This window comes from Xiphophorus hellerii, chromosome 5, assembly GCF_003331165.1.
Source record: "Xiphophorus hellerii strain 12219 chromosome 5, Xiphophorus_hellerii-4.1, whole genome shotgun sequence".
Taxonomy (NCBI): domain Eukaryota; kingdom Metazoa; phylum Chordata; class Actinopteri; order Cyprinodontiformes; family Poeciliidae; genus Xiphophorus; species Xiphophorus hellerii.
In genome coordinates, this window is record NC_045676.1 from 19,703,757 (window position 1) to 19,727,366 (window position 23,610).

A 23,610-nucleotide genomic window follows, 5' to 3' on the forward strand; every position below is an offset into this window, starting at 1 on the left:
ACAGTTATGCAACAATTAATATAGTTGAGAAAGTGATTCATACAAGATCTTATTGTTGGACATATGGCTTCAAAAATCTCATCTTATGCAAATTGCAAGAATGTACATTTAAGCATTGGTCTTGTCTTAGAAATGTTTCCCCCATATTCATATTTGCTCAAGTTTATCATGACCTAATTTTCTAATGGAAATTCTAAAATCTCGTAATTTTAATCTCTTCTCTTGCAGGCTTACTTTATTATTATAAAGAAGCCAAAATTTTACCCAGGATTAATCCTCAAAGCATAAAGAACATCAGCTTCAACCCCAGCCTGCATCAGAAATATTGTCATTAATATTTGTCATTTGTGGTCCTCTCTGTAAGCGGCTTAACGTTTAATGCTATCTCTGTTACACAGCAAAAACTCATGTCTCTCTTTTTCATTCTCCCCCCAACCAAGGTGAGACTCTTACTGATAATGAATTGGGTTTAGTTAGATAAAACACAAACAGATTGGTTTGCCAGGTTATCTTGACGTTTCAGTAGAGTATCACAAGATATCACATTATATTGTTTGCATAATCAAAAACTACTTTAATAGGATTGTGTAACTTTGTTTTCACAGCATCTATGATTAGTCTGTTGATATGGAAGATTGTAAGGGATGCATTCCAAATAACTTGGATTGGACAAAAAATATCTATAGAGAATCTATTTTAGTGACTTTTTCCAGAAACACAAATGGAGTTCCTTTTGCACAATATATATCCAGGAACATTATAAGTAATAAAGACTATGAAACACATTTGTGATTGCAAAAATCTCAAAACAGTTAAACAAATTATATGATTGTGCATCTAATATTGCTTTCAACAGTCCTCTGAAATATTTAAATGTGTTTGTATTAAATGTACAAAAAGTTAAAGACAAATAGTTTGCTGCAAGGCAAGCATATGCTTGATTTCCTCCGATTATCCTTTGGGACAGCAACATTCTCACATGGGCCAAATAAAACCACAGCATATCCCAGAGGCGCAGCTGTTTCACAAATGGATAAATGTTCTCTGTTTGTTTATCATATTTGCAGCTTTATTTTCTAAATGCTAAAGAAGTCTAAAAAATATTTTCTTAATGAGAAAGTTGACATCATAAAGAGATTTAAACATCAAGGATGCAAATCATTATCAGGGTCTGTTGGTATTCTTGGAAACTCATTGGATATTTGTTCAGAACTTCAGTCTTTATCTTAATCCAAGGAGATTTAAGTTCAGTGTCACAGTGGAAACCATCACACCACAAATGTGTTTGTTCTAAACAGGGACTTGGAGAACTTTACAGCGTTCACCAAGACCACATCACACTTCAGGTAAAACATATTGGACTGTGGAAGTTCCCTTACTGCTTAGAGGATGCTAAAAAACCTTTTGGTGGATTTTCTTACGATTATCCCTACTGGTTTCCGATTGTCCATTGTGAAATTGAAGAATGCACAAAGAACCTGTAAGAACATTTCAAATGCTGGCGTTGTGCCCTGGCGACAACCTCATCATGCCAACACTGGCTAGCAACACTCAAAGAAATATTAGTGCAAGGCTTGTGGCGTATAGCCAACTATACCAAAAACACATTTGACACAGTGTTTTCCTGGCTTAAAAGTCAGAAAAATGCTGGCTTTTCCCTGCATGCTTGTCCTTACAGGGATGTCATGGTTTGCTCTGTGGTACAAGACCATGAGCCTGGCTAGTAACTGATGCGAGAGTTCATTCCTCCTCATGGGCTCGACACATGGGAGGCGACGTCTCTCCCTCTCCATTCATTCTCTATGGAGCTTGCGGGATGAAGCGACTGTTGCTTATGAATATGTGCACGTGCGGGGTAGTGACAGGACACAAAAATGTTGAAAAATGTTCAACTTTCAGTGGACAGTACTCCAATAGCCTTGACAGTCAGTAAATCACAATCCTTTGTGGTGATGTATTAATTTCCTTATGAAAATTCTGAAGAAACTCTGTTGATATTATGCATTATAAGTCAAACCCTTTGAGAAACGCTTTCAAAACTTGTGTTATGATGTGAAATTAAGGTCATTCTGAAGCCAAAAGACTGGCTTTTTCTTTTTTTCTTGGTAATTTTTTCAGCCCTCTCATGTGGGTAAAAAAAGACAACAAATGGAAACTACAAAATCACAAAAGACAGTGGCTCATGGAATCAAGGTGATTGTTGAACCTGGAAGTGAGCTGAACAGAGTTACAAATGTGGCCATCAGACGAATCTCTAAATGACAAAATGCAAGGGACAAAAAATAGATGAAAGGAGCAAACAAACCCGTAAAATAAAGCTGATTTAAAATACCGGTAAAAAAAATTTATACAACAGTAAAACAGAAACCCAAGAGATGACAATGTTTGCACAATAAATAAAGACAGTCAAAAGCAACTAATAATATAAAAAGCATAAAGCATGACATGAGTTTTTAAAAAAGCATGCAGGAGATAAGAAAACAGACACAAACAGACATTACCTGTTGTAGAGAAGGATATCTGGAACCCAAACCAGATTGGAGGGAAAGCGAAGATTCTGAACCCCAGGATAGTTCTCTGGGTTCCAGGACAGATAAATATCCGTCCAATGCTGGATCAAATTGATAAGAAAGCAGATCAATGAATTTGCTTTGCAATGCGAAAGTAAAAAAAAAAAAGTTAGGTTTCTATTGATGCTGTTCACATAGATATATTTAACAAACACCTCTCTGTCTACAGCTTTGGATATTAAAATGTTGATTCATGAGCAGATGCACCACCTACGCTTAATCCTATTTTATGATAAATGCTGACACAGAGAGGTACTAAAAGATCAAAATCCCTCAAAAAACCTCTTCTTTTAAATTTGATTAACCTGAGGCCATCAAAAGTCAAACATTTCCCTATTACACAGGCTATTAGTTGTTGGCTGTTACACTTTGTCTCTAGCTCAGATAATGAATGTTGCCACTGAAAGTCTGCCAAGCCAACATTTGGCACTGCTCCCTGGAATCCCATCTGAGGTTGGCTCAATTCAGCAAAGAGCGAAGTGAGTCTAGCTCCACAGCATTTTAAAAGCACACACTGCTGCTTTTTTTTATTATTTATGACAAGTAACAAGTTAATCTGTCATCTGTAGTTATATGAATGTTGAGTGTTTTAACCTTTAAGCATGTTTTGCTTTAATGTTCTTGTATAAGAGTTGGGCAGATGGATGTAGGCACATGTTAAACCTTTAGGGTCCCTTCTCCGTGGAATAACCAAAGTCCCATATTTAAAATGGCCACTGCATATGATGCACATCTGCTTAGCTTCCAATGTATGTTCATGTGCGTAGTCGTGCATGCATGCAAATAGTATTCTTCCCCTCCATTTAGTAAGATTTTGCCTTGTATTAGTGGGCAAATGTTTTTTTTTCCAGTAATAAAAGCTCTATTTTTTTTCTGAAACATTTAATTTGTGTCTGCTGACATACGTCTCCACTGAGGAGGCTAATGACTTAATTACCACACTTGCCATCACTAAACCTTGAAATGTTTGATGTTTCATGTTCCTTGGCTGGGAAAGCACAACAAAGCAGTTAACCTTCAACTCTTTGGTCAGGGAGGTGGACATTATCCGCAATACAAGGCAGCATCTGTCTAAGAATAGTTTTGGAGTTATGTAACAGGAATTTTAGTAGGCATCACTAACTTGAGACGACCATAGTTAAAATAGTGTGATAATTGCTCTGCAAATCTATGATTACTATCAAGTTGTTTTAAAGCACAAGATACAAACAGAACAAATTGGAAATCCAACGGAAGCAGCAGCTAAAGCTGTGAAAATAATTCGATATGTGGCACTGATTGCTTCTTGTCTTTTGGGTGATGTGAGCATCTTCCTGGTGTTCATCTCTTAGCATGCTTTCACTGTTGAGCCTCTTCAACACAAACCAGCAGAAAACAGATTCCGGGAATCTGTATGGGTACAGAAATATGTATTTCTGTTTGCTGTATCTCTGTTCACCGTCAGGAAATGCATGTGAGTGGAATTTGATGGGTGGTGCACAGCAGTGGAACCAAAAGACTTTTGTCTGGCACAGACGTGTCCTTCAGATTTACAGGTATCCATACCCCTTGCATCTTTTCATGTGCTGTCACTCTACAAATACAAACCTAAGTATATTTCATTGGGACTTTTTGTGATAGACCACTCCCAAAGTAGCATGTAGCTGTTAAGTAGAGGAAAATGATTCATGTTTTTTTCTTCTTTTTTTAAATAAAACATTTTACCCAACCCACTTTTCAAAATAGCAGTCTATGAGCATCAAATGTCAGACGTCACCAAAGACTACCAATATATATTTACGTCTAGACCATTATAACACACATAACTTGGATCTAAAACATGTATTCATAATTGTGTCTGTATATTTAGGATTGTTGTCATGCTTTAAGGTACACCTCAGTCCTAGACTCAGTTCTTTTGCAGCCTCTAACAAGTTTTGTTCCAGTGTTGCCTTGAATCTTGCTGAAGGCTTGCATGCCTGGTCTATGGTATTATCACTGTCAATGCTCATGGTTGTTATGGTGTGTTTGGCGAGTTAGTTTTTCACTACAGTATAGCATTTTGCTTGTAGGCCAAAAAGTAACATATCTGGAAAAACACAGAAAACATCAATTCAGCTAATCCTACTCGTACTGCCATGCTTCCATACAGATTAGATTTGTGCATGGCTCATAATTGTCGAGTAAATAAATTCCCCCACTTTAGTTAAGGTGTCAGGTACCCCATGGTCTCTCCTCATAAGTAACCATGGACCTTTTGGCTTCTTCCTTGATTAACTTTCTCCTTCTTCAACCTGTTTCTTAAAGTAGGACACCATGTACTGGTAAGTTTGCAGTTGTGCCATGCTCTTTCCATTTCCTGATACAGAATTCATTAGTCCTCTGTAAGGTGTTCAAATCTGTTTATAACCTAATCCTGCTCTAAATTCTATTTTCTACATTTTTTGGAAGTCTTTAATGCTGCTTACTCTTTGACATTCTCTAAAAAAACTCTGAGGTCTTCAGAAAATATCATTTTATGTTCTAATCACAATACTTCTGAAAACAGTTGCTTGCACTGGATTTTATTTAGGGGTAAAAGGGTAAAACAGACTGAATACAAATGCACAAAACATTTTTCAGATTTTTCTTTGTAAAAAAAAAAAGAAAATCTAAACTATGCAGCATTTTTCATTCACTTGACAATTAAGCATCACTTTGTATTTGCCATTAAAACACAACACGTTATTATTAAAATAATTCCCTAATTCTTTTGCAGTGCATGATATGCATCATAACTGCAATTATCTTTATCATTCGCAAGAGGAGGAGAGAAAAGTAGAGCACAGATATGAACAAAAGCTAATCAGATTACAAATTTTCACGTCAGGATATGTAATTTATTCTCTGTCGATCACTCATGTTTCATAAAAATCCTAATATCATCCAGGATGCAGTTAAGTTAAACGTGCCTCTTTTCCATCTAACTATCTGACTGTCTCTGGCTGCATAATCCACTTCTCAAGTCTCCTTACAATCCTGCTGCATCTGCAAAGACCCCATAAGCTACTGCACCAAAGTAGATGATGTATTAAAGAGGTGGCTTCCTGAATAATTGAAACATTCATAACCTGTAAGGCAGTCAGCAGCCAACTCAACCTTGACTGTATCATCTCTAATGGGTTGTTCTGATCTGCTGTAATAATAAAGATAAGGATGTAAGGGTGTTCTACATACCTGGTTCTACCAATGTAACATTTTTCCTTACATGCAGGAGTGAAACCCAATGTCCTGTGTGTAAGACATTTGGTTAAATACTTTTTAAAGGGACAGTGATTTTTTTTTTTCTCAAAGTGATTACTAACTGCACATGGGAATGTCATGAGCTTCAGCTGTAAAAATGAGAAGAAAATGAGTTGAAAACATGAAACTGAGACTATAAGTAACAGGTTCATCAAAATTGTATGCAGCAAATTAGAAAATTGTTTTCTTATGATGCGTGCTAATATTAGCTGTGATATTCAGATTGTAGAGTCAGATTCAGGCGTGAAAATACCCTAACAGCATTATACTTAAAATTATATAGAATCTCAATCTTAATAATGAAAATGCCTATAATGGACGTTTTCCCTTTTTTACTTTAATACTGAAGAATACTGTTTAGTAACTGCCAACCTACAAAGTGTCCAGAAAGACTATAGTGAAGGAGCTTTTTACTGAAGAAAAGCACATAGTGTCAAAAGAGAGCTGCAGATGTATCAAGCAGTTCCGTCGGTCATCATATCTGAGGACCTCGCCGCATGCTGGTGGAACCATCAACAGACTTATCCCTTGCTGTCAGATCTTGCTTTTTCATATTTATGTGTTCAGGCTTCTTCTACACCCAGTGCACGCGTGTTCTCTACTGCAGGAGACAATATCTATCTAGAATGCTTGAGCATGCTGCCTAACAGGCAGTTATGATCATTTTTCCACACAAGAATTGTTTATGATTCTATTCCATGCTTGCTGCTAACCTGGACTGGATTTTACAGGTTGTTCTTTTTGTTTGTTTTAATTTTTTTTACACCAGATTAGCCCATCAGTGGGGTCTCAATAACTTGTTTTAAGTGCCTGCTGCATCAGATACTAATATTTGTAATTGTGTTTTGATCAGCTTTTCAAAAACAAAGCTCTCTTATGAAAGTGTACTCTTGTGAAAAGAAGATTTGTGGCAGTTGTGTTGCAGTACATACAGTATGTTTGATATTAGAAATTGTTAAACACATTCCAATACGTTTGATATACTGGAATATGTTTCCAATATGACTGGAAAATTTGTAAAATTATCTTCTGTGTAAAGCAAACTGAACTCTGCTATGCTTCTACCTGCCAAATAGGTTTTTCTTTATTATTCAATGAGAATCACACCATCTTTTTCACAGCAATACCCATAAACCAGGTGGTAACTTGGTGCCCAAACTTATCAGCATTCAACCCACAAAATCAGTCGAGCAGAAATACGACGGGATAAACAGCTTTATTTTGCTTTTATCTTTTTGTTCTGTTTTATCTGATGTCAAAATTATTATTTTGCTTTCGAATTGATTTCTGAAAAGAATCTCAAGACATTTGTTCATTCTGGGTGCAGAGGTCAAGAACTGGTGGGATTAGTACGACTGAAGTTTGCCCATTAGCTTCCACCTACAAGTGCAATAAAAAGAGAAATACAGATTTTTAGTCCGGTTTCAACAAAAGGTGAAGTGTGGACTGCTGACCCCCCAATCAACTATGAAATATTTGTGAAGTTGTGAATAAGAAGTTCCCAATTGCTGCTCCTGTACAGTTCTAGACTACAGATTAGTTTGAACGACTTGGCGTTACAGCTCCTGCTTTGTTTTCCACTGCCTCTGCCTGATGTGTTGTTTATCTCCACTTTTACTTTTATTTTAAAAGTAAAAGATGATTATTTACCCTGACGCAACCCGTGCTACCTTGATTGTTGGACCATCTACAGTTTCAGCAAAGGATGCAACTCCTGAAACAATAAGGCTGCTTCCATATTGCTTATAAACCTACGAAGCAGCTCTGCATCACATCAGCTGCCAGTGATGCAGAGAGGTTTTCCTGATCCCTTCATCCTCTAAAACACAAACAAACATCTTGGTTGAATGAAAATAATTTTAAATCTAAACCTGCCAAGGGCATAAATAATTTTGAACTAAAATGTAAATGAAATACTGATCACACAGTATTTACTGAGCAAAGAGACATACCAGTTGCAGCCACGCGTTTGTAATCAACACTTGGTTCTTTTCATCCTAGAGGGGGACAAGAGAAGACAGAGAAGATTGTCAGCTGGAAGTAGAACTGGCTGTAAACAGATAGTAAATGAAAATATGCTACGGGGAGAGAGAAAACAACAACAAAAAAACTCTGCAAGGTTGGTAAACATGATTCGTGAGATCATGAGAATAACTGGCTGTGAAGTTAAAGCTGCATCCCGGATGAGTCAGAGCTGATGTGTTCTCTGAATGACAATGATGCGCTCCATCTTATTTAATGCAATGCTATGTGTACGCCCATTTGAGCAATGCAGCAACTGGAGTGAAATTACACATTATGAAATGACCAAAATAAAGCATTTTATACAGGGGTGGCTTACAGAGAGTTCAGAGAGTACAGTGGTAAGGTTTCTGTTTTTTGTCATGAAAGCAGAAAGTCCCAGACCACTAAAGCTAACAGTCTGGGAAGACTGGAGGTAAGATTCAGGAAGCTGGATTAAGAATAACTAAAGATGAGAACAGAAATAAGTCATCTAGGTGCTGCTTGAAAAATATTCAAGAGCAAAAACACTTAAAAGTTACTAGAAGTGATTTGAGTGCAAGTTATCTATTTAATGTCTAGTAGGTCACAGCTGCACTGTATGCGATTTGTTCACATAATATTTTACCCATGATGAAAAACAGTCTAATGCAGCCGGCTCAACCCGCTGAAAGCATTTTGTTTTATTTGACTGCGATAAAAATCTCTCAAACAAAAACTCCTCAACGGTTTTCTTCCTTATCCCTTCCCTTTCATCTTGTTTCATGGCTTTTTTGCTCTCTTTGGAAATATGAAAATCGGTACAGTGTGAAACACTCAGAGAGGTTTGCTTAGATATACAAAGAAAGATCCCACTGGGAGATTGAAGTTTTTCTGCACTTGTGTTTATGTTTATCAAATAGCGAATTAAATGCTCAAATGTTCAACATATAGGTAAACTATTAAACAAAATTCAACTTGATTTATACACTGCTCAAAAAAATAAAGGGAACATTTAAACAGGTGTTTAACACTTAAAGTGTTCCCTTTATTTTTTTGAGCAGTATATATTTGGAGTTAATTTTTTTGCTGACATTGCATGTGCATGCTGACATTGGATAGTGACAAATCTGTGTCTGTCTGGGCTTTTGTTATCATTTTTGGTGTTGGACTCCATCTGTTGGCCATAACCTGACCTAGTTTTATGGTTACAGAATAACACGGGAGCAGATGGAGAAATCAGAGACCACATCCCACACAAACAAACCCACAAGAACAGCTAGATTTACACTATTCACTACTGCCCAGGAAGCATTAATTTATTTGTTTTTTCCAGCTTATCTATTATGTATTGTGCCATCAAACTGCATGACAGGGGATATATACATCCTTCCGTTTTCTATACGTGCTTAATATATGAACACACGGAAAATATGTAAAACATGGCTTGTGACAAGTGCTACTATAAAATAACAATCTATGATAGTAAAGCGAGGGAAAGTAGCTACATAATATGATAACTGAAAGGGGAAACATCTTTCGTCTAACTTAATTAGTTTTTGTTTCCAGTTTGTTATTTTACAGCACTGTAACATTAGCTAATGTTGCTTAAGAAGTTGTGAGTTGACATTAATAGTGCAATAGGCAGTCTACATTGCAAGTTGGCATATGCTACTTTCTATTATACGGCATGCATAAAAAGATATCTTATGACAGGGCTGGGTCAAGGATGTGACTGTCTGTCAGATTGTTGTTTTTTTTCCCCCTTTGGTTGAGTGCTCTGTCTAAGTGGTGGGTCTAAGCAGCAGGAGGTTGTGTGTTGTCCTGTGAGATGGAAGGTATGGAGAACAGGAGGAAAAACATAATGAAGAGCAGCTGAGCACTGATGGAATAAAACATAAGGGATGTCAGAGCAGCTACCTAAACTACAGATAGGTCTTTGTCAGAGCTGCAAGCTTGACATGAAAAAGATTGGGCAATGTGATTCCTTTTATATTTAATGGTGTTCAAGGAAATGGAATGTAGGACACAAGAAATGAGAGGTATGGTATTTTTATGGAAGCACCTAAAAATGTGAAAGTCAAGGCGAAGAAAAATTTATCCTCTTCTTGGTTTAAGAAGAGGGTAAAACCAAAACTCTACTACCTCATTAGGCTGTATGAGACTCATTAGTGTCCAATATTCCATTTTAATAAAGCTGTGGCAGTTTTAGTGGAGGAAATAAAAACTTGGTATAAAAATAATAAATGTTAACTTTTTTCATTCCAAAAATGTCCATCATGACAGATTCTTTTCATAATAAATTCTAACATTGGAGAACAGGAGTACAGTCGTTGGAACGAGTTTCACAGAGCAATCAATTGCTTCTTAGCTTTAGATATGCTGGTTAAAATATTATTTTGCATTTACCTAAAATATAAATTGTATTTAACAAACACTCACCACGTCAATAATCTGTAGCAATGTCAGGCCAAGTTCCACAAGAATAGGAGCAGAGTCGTTTTGGACTGGTCTCTCCAGACGATTGTAGTTCAGCATCAGTTCACGGTACAGTTTCCTCTGGTACACTCCGCAGTGACAAGCTGGATGGGACAGATGGACAGTTACTGCAGGACATCTGGCAGGGAACCAATTTAGAAAAGAGAACTATTAGAAGGTAAAGGGTACTAGTGGTTTATAGTGCAAAACAAGAAGCAAGATGAAAAACACCAACACAAATCTCACAATCGTCCTTACTTGTCATGTTTTATTAATTCAAACAAACACCAAAGTTACCATGAAATGTTTAATGGAATAATGGAATCTGGATGCCATAAAACAAACTTATACACTTAGAAACTGTACAATATCTCTGCAGGTCACACAAAGTAGTTTTTAATTTTTCACGTAATTTGGTCCAAATATTTGAAGCAACTTGGATTTTCACACAGAGATTGAATGAAAGGGAAACTTTCTCTAGTGTCCAGCAAGTGACATTTAGTGGTCATTGCAGTAGATTAGACCATGGCAAACTGTAGTTTGCTGGATTAATTTAAATTTATGGAGGCCAGGTTTCTTCTCTCCATTGTGATTGGCCCTCTTATATTACCACATCCATCCTAGGATGCTCTGTCGACCCAGAGACATGCATTAGCCATCACTACTCCTGACAAACTAAGTGTTTATATCGCTGCTGTTATTTGCAGGGATATTAACCCTGCAGTTTGAACCTTTTGTTCACATCTTGTAAATAGCTTGTTGTCATTTTTGACATTTCTTTTAATTTAAATATGCTATTTTCAATAACGGCTGTTAATTTGCCCTTACTGTACAGGCCCTTATTTTTTTAAGTTGTTGACCTCTGTGTGAATATGCATGCTTATGCATATCTTTAACTTGCTGATAGTTCATGTGAATTTCTCCATGGATCTTTCTATTCTATGTAATAGTATTGTCTCTGCTTTTACATTAAGACATTCCAATTGGGAAAAACACATTGCCTTTAAAGAAAAATCCCATAAAATTGAAATAAAGTTACTTTGACCACAATCCACTTCAGGCCTGCTATCAGGAGAACATTCATTTATCTTCTTAAATGTTTCAGCCCTCAGACTCACATTTTAGCTGCAAATGAAAAGGTCTCAGCCCTCGTCTTCCCACTGACCCCAATCCAAATTAGCTCTTGTCCCAACATATTTTACCAATTACCAAGTGACAACCAATATATCTGTGTGGCCACAAAACTGTGTGGCTGGCTTATCAGCTAATGAAGCAAAAATAAAGAAAGACGCCCCCTTCGCATTCGTGTGCGAAGGTTTTGGCAAGTGTCAGATTGGGTATCCCTAAATCTGGGTTTGAAAGGAAATCTGCATAATAGGAGAGCATGTAAGCCAACAGAATTATGGAGAAGCACTGGAGTGGAGTGAACCAAGAAAAGACGTTCTGAGTAGCAGACAGTCCTGTCAGAATGCAGTGGCAAAAAATACACACATCGAAGGGGCAGGCAACATATACAGCACAGTCTTCAACTTCAAAGTGGAATGATTATTCATTTCTGCAATTTTTTTCCCTGTATTATCAAATTAAGGGAAATTGGTTTTGTATTTTTTCTTATTAAGTGCAAATACTGAGTTGCTGCTACAACAGTGATAGGTGGCAAGATCTACTTTTGCAAATTACACCAAATAATTAGTGAAGGTTTTGGAAAAATCTAAATTGTGCACATTATTTCATTCCTAAAAATAACAAAACCATCAAAAACATTTGTAGTAGAAACATTAAACAGGGGCAGACATGCTGCTCAAAAAGCAAATAAGTGTTTTCCATGCACCCTCTGATAATTTTATGTAGCAAGAATACTTTTTCATGGGTTTATTCAATGGGAATTTTAGTCATGCCTTTCACTAAACAATACAATCACTGACCTGCAAAGGTTTAATGCTTGTTTTTGGGACACATTGCTTCTTCACGTTGCAACGCTAGGCATGATGTTGAGATTGAGAGCGAATGCGAGATCTCAGTGTTTATTATTCAACCACAATAGCTGTGCATCATTAACGCCAGTAGCAAGCTGGAAGCAAGCTGCTTCTAAATCCACCATTTAACTCTTCCTTTTTCAAAATGAGGCTTATGACAGCACATCCACTTCACATCTAGTTTCCTGATGACAACTAGAAACTCTACCACAGGGCTGCTAAGGAAGCTGGATTGGATTTATTTTGCATTTAAGAATATTTCAAAATAGTAGAATTTTGAGAGAAATCTAAAATACATTCCTCACAATGAACACATGGCTTGTCTGATGCCTACATGTTAAAAGCAGAACTTTAAGATGTTGTAGGAGAACGGCAAATTTGCATAAAAGAGGTCTCCCTTCAGTGAAACTATACTGCAACTAAAATAAAGAAATACATTTAGTTTGAGTCTTTCACTCTTGATGGTACATCCTGCCTTCAAAATAATTATTTACACTCTTGGCATTCCTGCTGTTCCCATTCTGTTTGTCACAGTGACAATCACAGTTGTTTTCTTTCTTACCTGTTCTTCTTTTCACATAGCCTTAATACACTGTCAGTGTTTGTTTCTAAAGAAAAAAAACAGCAATCTAGTGTATCACATCTAAAAACCCTGCTGTCGCTTTAGAAACTGGAAGGCAATTTTAACAAAGAGTAACAAGGAATAGTACTAGAATGAAAACTCCCCAAGTAAACTGTGGGTTCAATGTTTTTTAGCTTCACTCATTTTTTTCCCCACTATTACAGTCAATAAATGAGCTATCAAAACTGGATTTAGGCTTAAATGCTTTATGAGAGAGAAAAACTATGCTAAATTATGCATTTTAAGGAAGTAGCTGTCATCTGAATTTCTTGTCACAAGTCCCAGATGACAGGGAGTGTATCTGATGTATCTCTATGTTACCACCAGGCATGATCATGATGCAACAAATCCATCTGTATTGGAACATATCTTTTGGTCTGGCCCAAAACTGAAGTGCTAGATCATCGTCAAATGGCCAGAGCATGTCTTTGTATGTTTTTGAAACATTTCATAATTTGATGTGTGACAGTTGTTCATAGCTGCAATGAACACAAACATGTTAAAGTTGACTTTTAAAATGGCTGATTCTAAATGGACTTCCTTTTTAGATTTTGCTATAGCATCCTCATGTCATGCACACATGAGATGTTTTCATGATGGTGGAGTTTCATACTCAAAAGACCCTATTAAAGATCTTTGTGATGAGACAGTTATTATACCTAACATGATACATTGTACACATGTGATGTAAAAAAAAAAAAAAAAGTATTTATTCTTGTCCACATAGCCTCTTATGACAATCCATTACGTTCTATACTTCTCCACCTGCTACAAAACATTCCCCAGGCCCAATCTCCCTCTAAGTAGTCATTTGTGTTCTATGTCTCTGTTTGACTCATACATTATTTAGATTCCTGACTATTTTTTGCTGTTTTCCTATACATTTAGCATCCCTTTGTTCTTTATTTAGCATATCAGTAGTTCCAAACCAAGGTGAACAACCTCAAGATATACCGTGAGAAAGCAGCACTGCTTGCTGTTTCAGAGTGACTTGTGGCAGACTGAGTTCCTGCTGAGAGAGGAATGAATGGGACAAAATCCCCACAGCAGAAACACATTTTGATTCAGAGAAAACAAACAGCCTGTCTAACCAGAGAGAAACACTAATCACAACTCTATCCTACGTATGTCTGGTGCTCCAAGATGATAGATTAAAAATTTACAGTAATTTCATCATTTTTTCTTCTCAAAATTAAGCCATCATACAAATTCAACACAGTGATAGTGCGGCTTGGTTTAAAATGGGCGACTAGGAAAAAACATATTACCCAATGTGCTTCAGGCATCAAGTCAAGATAATGCTAAATCAGTGATTGAATTGAAATGCCTTCCCATTGTGACTCAATAAGTGTTGTGAACTCAGTGGATAGGTTGATACACTGAACTGGATCAACACCAGTATGATGGTCTTGATTTGCTCACACTTTTCAAAACTATACCCTCACTTCAGGAGATGCATTTTGGAAAAGCTTTTACATCAACATAGAGCAGCTGTAAAAAAAAAAAGAAAAAAATCTTTATACCCCTTAAGCAAAGTCATAACATTTTTATAACATATCGGTTTTTCCCTCATTTTACCAGATCAGCATAAAGCTTTCAATGACCAGGAGGGAACTCCAACAGCTTGTAGCTTCAAGCAAAAAAAAGGGGAAAAAAGCGGCCACTTCATACCAGTAAGCCAAAGACGGACTTTTGTAGAGTGAATATTTAATGGCTCCCAAAAGGCAGGTCAGTTTACAGACTGTAATAAGTTTAAAACAGTAAATACACTTGCAACACACCAACTGGGACCAGTATGCATGAGCAATTGAAAAACAATCTGTGGTCAGAAAGACATTAGCTGAATGTCTGACAAGGATAATTAAAATTTGAGTCTGACAATTGCAGACTGACAGTCCAGTTTTATCTGTCTCTTGAAAGTTAAATTATTTGATCTGATAAAAAAAAGTCTGGAATGGTTAAGCTAAGTTTTTCATTGGATTATTACTACATAATCTTTAATGCCACTTCTTTCAAGATGTGCACAAAGAAAGTCTGTGCAGCAGCCTTTTGAAGACATTCTATTTCATTTCAAGACAGTCAAAATTAAAGGTTCTGCTCAGGGGGAATCCCCTTCTACAAAGACAGGCTGAATATTGATCAGCCTCAGGCAATCTGCACATAGAGGAGACTTGGTCAAGTTTTAATACTGAATTAAAGCATACCGTTTTGTGAAATGTGCTTTGAAAAATCAATGTCAGTCCAGAATATGACGGGGAGCACAATTATGCATTTCAATTTTTTGACTTCCTGATTCCCTCTAGACTCTCATTTTATGATAAATTATTTTAATTATAGCTTGAGCAAAATCCCCAACACTTTCAAGTCACGTAAATAACTCGAGGGTTTACTGCCTAACAATATGTTTAGTTGTGCATTTCTCTGAAGCCGATGAGAACTGTTCCACACTGCAATTAATAATCAGCAAACATGGACGATTAAACAAATCACATTAGGTAGTCAATCTTAACTTTGTCTCGATTACATGCTTTTACATTCACTGTCTTGTGTAATACTTGAAATAGTTACAAATGTACTTAGTAAGAGTTTCCTAATCAACATTGTGGATAAGCGTTTTGTTGAGTTGTATGCCCAGGCCTCAGAGGGTATCCTAACTGCATCATTTTGAAGATAGCATTAAATCTTTCTGAACCATAATCTCTCTAAGAACAAAGTCTTTTTTTTATTGAATTTACTGATATGTCATTCTAAATACCCACTAATACGACCAGGGCCCTTTCTCCAGCAGTCATTGGATAAGAGGTGGGGTACAGCCTGGACAGGTCACTAATCCATCGTAGGGCAACACATTGACACACAGGATGAGCTACCATTCATGTAAACCCCACCAGTGGAGGTTCTAGACCAGATTTACAGAAGTGAAACAAATATATCCCCAAAAAACCCCAGCAAAAGCAAAGCAATATTTCATTGTTTAATACAGCATAGTAAGTGAGCCAAAGAACCACTCCAAAGCTGTAAGTCAGTCAAAATCACTAGCAAAGGTCAAATGTCAAGAAGAAAACTTGCCACAAAACTCTGATCCACACATCTCTACTTCAGAGTGATCTCATTTTGATTTTGTATGAGCATGTAAACCAAAACTTTTTGAGGTGTTATATTCCACTTTTATTGAAGTGTTTTATAGTTGGTTTTCTCAGTGTTCAAATGAAATAAAACAGCACACAAGCAACATTTAAAAACTCTTATTTCATTTTCTCCTAAAATCCAGACTGTCACTTTTGTGTCAGACATGTTAGATTCCTTGCATTTTTTTGTTGCATCTAATGACCTAACTGGACTGCATCAAGAACAGGACAGTAAGGTGAAAGATTAGCCTCTTCATAGTTTAGCCTTAGAAATGTCTAAATTATTGATTCCTCCCATCACCTCAACAACCTTCATTGTCCTTATTTTCAAGATATATATATATATTTTTTCATTATTTCAAGTTATACCAGACACACCAAAACATTCAGTGTCTTATAATGCTCAGTTTTGTGTGTGGTTGTATATGGACTGTTTATTTCTATTTAACAATTTGTTACTGTGTGTGCAATGACAATAAAGCCAGTTTTATGATGTAGCCTGTGGCAAAGCATTTTGAATCGGATAAACAGAGTCTGCAGCTGTAGATTATAAGGACAGACCTCATGAACTCTAAGCACCTGCGGGACGTCCTCCATATTGAGAGGCAGATGTTGCGGGCAAACAAGGGGGACTCACTGGTTTTTAAGCACGCTGATCCATAAACTTAATATATGACATTTGTTTCTCAACAATTAAGCTGTGGAAACCTATAGAATTAAATTCAATGAAGAGCGACGAAAAAAAACAAACAAAAACAATGCAAAAACAATTACTTTCTGACTGAAAAACAATGACAAAACCATTCACCGTAAAACCCCACAGGATACCCCTTGGGTACAGGTCTCATGCCAGATGTGGCCACATCTGGCATGAGCGACAGCAGCTCTCACCTCTCAGAGACATTGCCTCCCAGGCGAAACAACAGGGAAACATGAGCATTTTAACAAACGTGGCCTGAATAGGAGACGGTAACCCACCTTGATAGTAAAACGTCGCCCACAGGTAAACTCCAACCAATACAGGTCCATTGCTTTTCCGAAGCCCCATCGCAGCTTCAGATCGGGAGTCCCCCCCTGAAGCCCGCTGGAAATGCCAAACTTGGAAGGAGAGGAGCCTTGACAGACTGCTGGTGCTGCTCTCCCTCCGCTCGGTCTCGGTCCTCCTCGTCGGATGCTCGGGCAGACGCGAACACGCTGGCACATTCACACGCAGGATGTCTGTCTTTTCGTGTTTGGGTCGACTGTCACTTCAAAAGTCACTTTGAATCCAGCTGCCCTCTCTCTCTCTCTCTCTCTCTCCCTGCGCTCAGATTTTTTTTTTTTTTTTTTACATATCAGATATTCGGAGCTGAGCGAAATCCTGCAAACTTCCTCAGGTTTGTCACCTCCGGTCACATTAGGCTCGTTAAAGCAGGGTGACTTTCAGAGCGCTGCTGAATCTGCATAATTTCAATAGCTCTCTGTCAGAGGGGCAAGCCACGCCCCTTCAATCTAACTAACCTTGAAACTTTTTTTTTTTTACTCATGCTCCTGATTTATTGTAAGACCAGGAATAATTGAACTGTTTTATGTTGCCGATCTGATATTTTATGTTTTTAACACAAATGAGAGAAATATAGTTTAAAAAAGTACTACTAAATAGTATTACTACATTTGTGCTTTTACTTATTTTAATAGAGTTTTGGTGAATTATTAGTATCCCTTCAAACACTTCACTTGTGCAATTCATTTGTGGTTCAATCAAAAAAAAAAAAAAAACTAAATATAAACTGGCCTGTTGTAGTCAATGTTTCCTGTCCAAATGTAGCCTAAACATTGAAAGTCTGGCTTGTTTAGCTTATGTGAGCAACATTTACATCTTTTCATATACATATTTCAATGTCAGTTGTTAACTTTATGCCAAATGCTTTTACATGTGATTTGTATTTTTAGATAAAGGATCATGTTGTTTTTCCAGACATTTTTTTGTGCGTGATGCAGAGTGAGAAAACATACACACTACAGTTTGAGGCTAAACATTAACGCAATTTGTTTTACTGAATCTCACTTGGATAATGTTTTAGCCAATAAACACAATATAATGTTAGAAAATATAATTGTCTAAGGCATATCATATGCTTTCCCTTTTTTGGTCTATCATTGTGACAGCTCACAAATCTATGAGCAATGATTATTTGGTTGCTCCTGTAACGCTTTTGTTGTGTGGACAATGTTGGAAAAATCATTGATCATATTTCATACATCAGGTTTCACATTTGACTCTTACTTACAGATTATTTCCCAATTTATACAAACTAGAAAATATTTGACACCTGCGAAATCCTTCCTAGCCTGTTTGGCCAGGATTTTCAAAAGAAACTAAAGGAAAAGTAATGATTAAGTTTTAAATGACATAAAGGTAAGGTCTGGAAGGATGCAGATTCTGTTGGGAGTGTACCTCTAGGTGTTGTAGTAGTTTTGATGAAGATTGATTTGAAATTTTTATGGCAAATCAAACTATACATCCATCCATTTCTCATACCCATTTAATCCAGGGTCACCAGGAGCCTCTGTTAATAGTCTTTGGGCGAGAGGCAGGATCCTTTCTGTCCAGGTCACCAATCTGTCACAGAGCTGTAAATGAAACTCAGTTTGCTACACTGTTCAATCTCTTCCTTTCCTGGTGACAGTGAATAGTGGACAGTAACACTGAAAGCAAAACCTGTAGCTGATGTTACGTTCCTACACCAATTGTCACGTAATTTTTGTGATATAAAAGGACACCTGTGTGAAGACATCAACTGACTACGTAGACTATGGTCAGCTAGAATTGGACGTTTCAGTAGTCTTAGAGTGATCCAAATCAAGAGGACAGACTTGGAGGCTGTGGTCTGGTTCCATTTTGACATCAATTTTTAATAAATGCCTACAGGTAGCTGTGATGCGATGTGTCAGCACAGACGGGTCAAAAGACAAACATATGTTTCTGCTGTGGATTTTGTTCCAGAATATTCAGTATTTCAGTATATATATATATAATATGATATCATGCTATGTGCCCTTAGGATTCTTACTTGATCTTCTGTCCTCCTGTGCATCATGTCGACCTTTCATTCCCTTTGCCTCTTTTCCCTGTTTGTTTGCCCTCATTTTCTCATGCTTTCGCACATACTTTATCTACGCATACTTGCTTTATACCTGTTACTTTTGTTTTCTCTTTTCCTCCTTCACAACTTTGCATCTCTCTGTTTCCTTTTCATTTATGTTCTGTATTAATGCAGCTCTGCCTGGAAGCATTGGTGATGACCTTGGATGAATATAGGAACACCTGCAGCATTTTTGAAGCTCTCGCCATCTCCTGCTTGCTTTTTTTCCTCACTTTACAAATCCTCTATCTCCATATTCCCCATCTTCTGTATTTTTTTCTGTTGCTCTCTGAGAGTCGCGTTGAATGTGTGTAGCTCTGTCACCGTAGTCCTTTAAGATGCTTTAAGCTGAGCCTGAGGGGGGCCCAGTTTTTTCTTCGACTTTTTCTTTTGTCACCATTTATTTATTTACTTTGTTGACTTGTATGTCTGCTGTCTTCTGTGATTTAAGAGACCCCTGTCCTGCTTTATCACACCTGTAATCAAGTAGCATGCTGGCCTTGAGCTCACGTTATAAATCTAGCCCTCTGGAGCACCTTCATGATTCAGCTGTGTTGGCATCCCTGGTAAAGATGAATATAAGACCTCAAACAAACAGACCAGAGAAGGATTAAAAATCAAACTAACATAAATTTTTACCTCTTAAAAAAACAAATACCAGCTTTTCAATTACTTTTATTGTAAAAGTGATCAAATTGAATAAAATTTGCTATCCTGCTGTCAATACTTTGTACAGCTTAGTCTTTAACATTTCACAAGACAGACACATCTTTGATCAGCGTTGTCTCTTTCTCTTCACGTCAGTGAATCCTACAAGTTTTAGAATTTGAGTCTGAGATGATTATTCAACAACATTTATCTTTTTTCTGCATTTCTGTCTTGATTTCGTCACGTCTTGTTAAAGAAAACTCAATGACAATTTTTTTTAAGTTGTACTGATGAGGCCTCTAGAATTCAATTTAACTCATTCTGCTATTTCAAAGAGTTTAAGACTGCTAATCCCTTTTTCAAGGTCTTTAGAACATTAGCATTTCTATATCATGACAAGTCCTTCACCATACTTCATAATAGAGACACCTAACCTTTGTTGATATCTAATACAACGTTAGTGTAAAAAGTTAAAACTTAGTTTCACAGCACACAGTTTCAGTTAAAGCTCCAGGAAAGCTTATCAAACTATTTATGTTTGAGCTGGTAGGACAGAACAAACTTTTTTCCTGGCATGATTGCCAAACAGTTGCTTGCATGTAGTAAAGACTGCCAATCCTTCGTTCAAGTTCTTATTCTGTAAAAGAGAATTTTATGAACTTATTGTGTGAAATAAGGTATTACTTTTTATTTATTTAACCTTTATTTTACAAGATAAAAACCCCTTGAAATTAAAAATCTCTCTTCTCAAGGGAGTTCTGGCCAAGGGGCAGCAACTAATACAACAGAACTGTTCAGTTCATAGAAATATAAAACCGAATTGTTACTACCGGTACTAATCATGTTTTTTTTAATTATTATTATTGTGTCTCACCTATCATGTTTATATCATAGCTCTATGTCCTTAGTGTTGGGGTGAATCTGCTGCTGTGGTAAACTTTACTAATAACAGTAGCTCTGTTCAGGTTGTAGGTCTATGCAAGTGAGAAATCTGAAGAAAAAAAGATCTATTTTAAATCAATAAAAAGATGAACGATGATTTACAGCTGCAAAGCAGAGACAGCAATCTTATTATTTTCTTGGCAACAAGTGTTAAACTGCTCTAAAAATTTGTGCCAAGAAATATTTTAGAATTTGTCCCAGAATCTGCAGTGAATGATATGATTGTCAAGTTAAGTAAAATGTGCCTTAAGTTGTTGTGGTGTGAAAGAAAAGTCAAGACAAAATATTTGTTGTCCTCAGCATAAGAAACTTGAAACAACCACATTAATGTTATCATAATCACACTTCAGATTAAACATGCAGAGCCATTTCACATCAAAAGGAGTGAAAACTTTGTGTTTCTGTATGTCCAGAAATTTCCCCAAGAAATCTCTGTGATTCTCCTTCAATCTATTCTTAGTTGCCGCTGCTGCGATTGTACAGCAGCATCAGAGAAGACTGTCTGCACAGTTCCAGCTCACACACGCAGAGATGAATCCTTACTCTTGGTGAATGAGGACCAGCAGGAGTCTAATTTAGTAGTTTAAGTCAGTCTTTTTTCAGAGCAGGCCTAGGACATTGTTTGAGGAATAAAAACAGCTTAGTTTGAGCTCTGGTATCTGATTTCCAACTCTGTGTTCAACCAAGCGAAACAATGAGAGGCTAAGTTTCTTGTTGCATTTCATATCTCTGGAAAATCTTCCTTTTTGTTGTGCAGCTAAAGCATTATAACATATCTTACTTCAATTTTTCTTCAGTGGATAAAAAATACATTTTTCTTTTATAGGGAAATTCTAGTCATCAGGTCTGGATTTTATAATAAACTCCATCCGTTTCACTTCGGCTGTAGAATTAGGGATTCAATTGTGCGTCAGCTCTTTTATATTTCATTAAGCTTAAGATTTTTGGTTTACACAAGAGACTTTGGTTTCGACACCACAATTCACAGCATTTTGCATTTCAAATGCATTTAACTGATGCTTCTTGTCATCCGGTTTAAAACGTTTAAATAATTGATTTTCTCTTGGCCTGAGGGGGAAAGAAACAAAAAAATAAATAAAAACACTTAAACAACCAGAAATTTTTGAGGAGAGTCTCAGTTACACTAAAATATCTCCCACATTTCAAAGACATCTTGTTCATGTTTATCAGATCTTCTGTCCCAAAGTGTTTCTGTCACGTCATAAGAGCAAACAGGCATAAGTGTGAACTCGCAGACCCACACCTGTCTGCATGACTCAGATCTGGAGCTGTGAATTATAGAAGAGCAGACTGAGGTCAGACTGTTCAAATGTGGGTGTGAGTGTATGAGGAAGTCTTTGTCTTATCATAAGAGAGAGAGAGAAAAAAAACTATCAGCCAAAAGAACTGGGTCAAGACACTGACATCATGGAGGGGGTGCGGGGGGCGACCATCTGTAACAATATTGAGAGGGTGACGATGGGCTGCATAAAAGAAAATACTTATATCCAAAAAATCTGGCATTTAAGTCACTGGGTAATATATATTTTTAACCAATATTGGATTTTCCCTCCATCTTCATGGAAGGCAGTTTTTAACCACAAGAGCTCTCACTTGAAATAAAATGACAAATCTTTGCTCCCATCTAGTGGTTATGATGTGTCATTGCAGGTGACTGGTGCACTTTCAGCCCCTCGCCCACAAACTGTGCTGAACCTTGTGAACTACAATGAACTTAAAACTACATGACGATATTTTTTCACTCAAAAATTAACCATTGTCACAAATTCTCAATCTGAAAAGTTAACAATTTACTGCATACATTAAACTAACAAAATGTGGAGAGTTCTGTGTACTCTGTATTTAAAATTAATTTAAAAACATAAATTGACATGATGATGAAAAAAAATTAAAGTGATAATGAAGAAATAATCAAATTAATTTTTGAAAAAACATTATTACTTACTATAGATTACCAGAAAAAAAGCTTAACATAAAGGCAAACAACTAACAGACTTAAATAAAAACACAAATAATTTCAACCTGCATGCTACTCAACTGAGGAAGAATGAATACAAATAAACAAAGAATACCAAGTACGAAAACCCAAGAATTACCAGCAGCTCACTGGTTTCCTATGATGTTTTTTGTTAAGGGTGGTTGCCCAGCTGTGATCTAGGGTGAAAAATTGAAAAGGATATGCAGTCAGTTTTTGAGACCAGTTTTTGCAACACTCAAGTCACAGTCGCTTGCCATATGGAAGAGAGTACTACTGGAAGTGTATGTATTAATACAATAGAATAATCTAAATTAAAATTAGCACCATTAAAATGTGGTGGAATTCATTCTGATTTAAAAGGCACCAAAGGCAAATATTTGCTTTTAAGGGGAATTTGAAAGTGTCTGATGTTGGAGAGGTCTTGATGTGAAAGGGTAATTTGTTCCATAGTTTTGCAGCGGCAGCAAAGGACCAGTCTCCCCTGGGTTTTAACCTTAACTTCAGAACAGACAGCCTCTCTTCACTGAACTGTGATCTTGAAAGAGTGTGAACACAAAGAAGATCAAAGACGACCCAGGGTGATAGCTGATCTGAAGCCTTAATCAGGGATAAAATCCTAAAATCATTTTTAAGACTGAGCTGTGCGTATCAGTTAGTAGCCGTTCTGCAGTTTTGAATAAACTACAATCAGTTTACCAAAAAAAAAAAAAAGAAAACATGACACCTCAATATAGACTATTATAATAGTGAGGTTCATATAATGAAGGCAGGAATTGCTCTTTCACAATCTCTGAAACGGAGGAATGACTTCACTTTGTGAATTGTAGGAGATTAAATGAACCAGCTTTTATTGCAACGTTTACGTGTCCAAATCTATCCTT

The 23,610-nt window shown here is 36.8% G+C and overlaps 1 protein-coding gene across 1 annotated transcript in view; it reads right to left on the reverse strand.

Annotated features, from left to right (window-relative positions):
* LOC116720402 (neuronal acetylcholine receptor subunit alpha-7-like) overlaps positions 1 to 17,434 on the reverse strand; it is a 35,589-nt gene extending 18,155 nt beyond the window's left edge. Inside the window, exons 1-4 of the mRNA XM_032563654.1 lie at positions 16,994 to 17,434; positions 10,254 to 10,393; positions 7,784 to 7,828; positions 2,502 to 2,611 (exon numbers count right to left, since the gene is read on the reverse strand). Of these exons, the coding sequence (XP_032419545.1) occupies positions 2,502 to 2,611; positions 7,784 to 7,828; positions 10,254 to 10,393; positions 16,994 to 17,063 (365 nt within the window). The 5' untranslated portion in view covers positions 17,064 to 17,434. The remainder of the gene's footprint in view (positions 1 to 2,501; positions 2,612 to 7,783; positions 7,829 to 10,253; positions 10,394 to 16,993) is intronic.
* Positions 17,435 to 23,610: the final 6,176 nt, after the last annotated feature.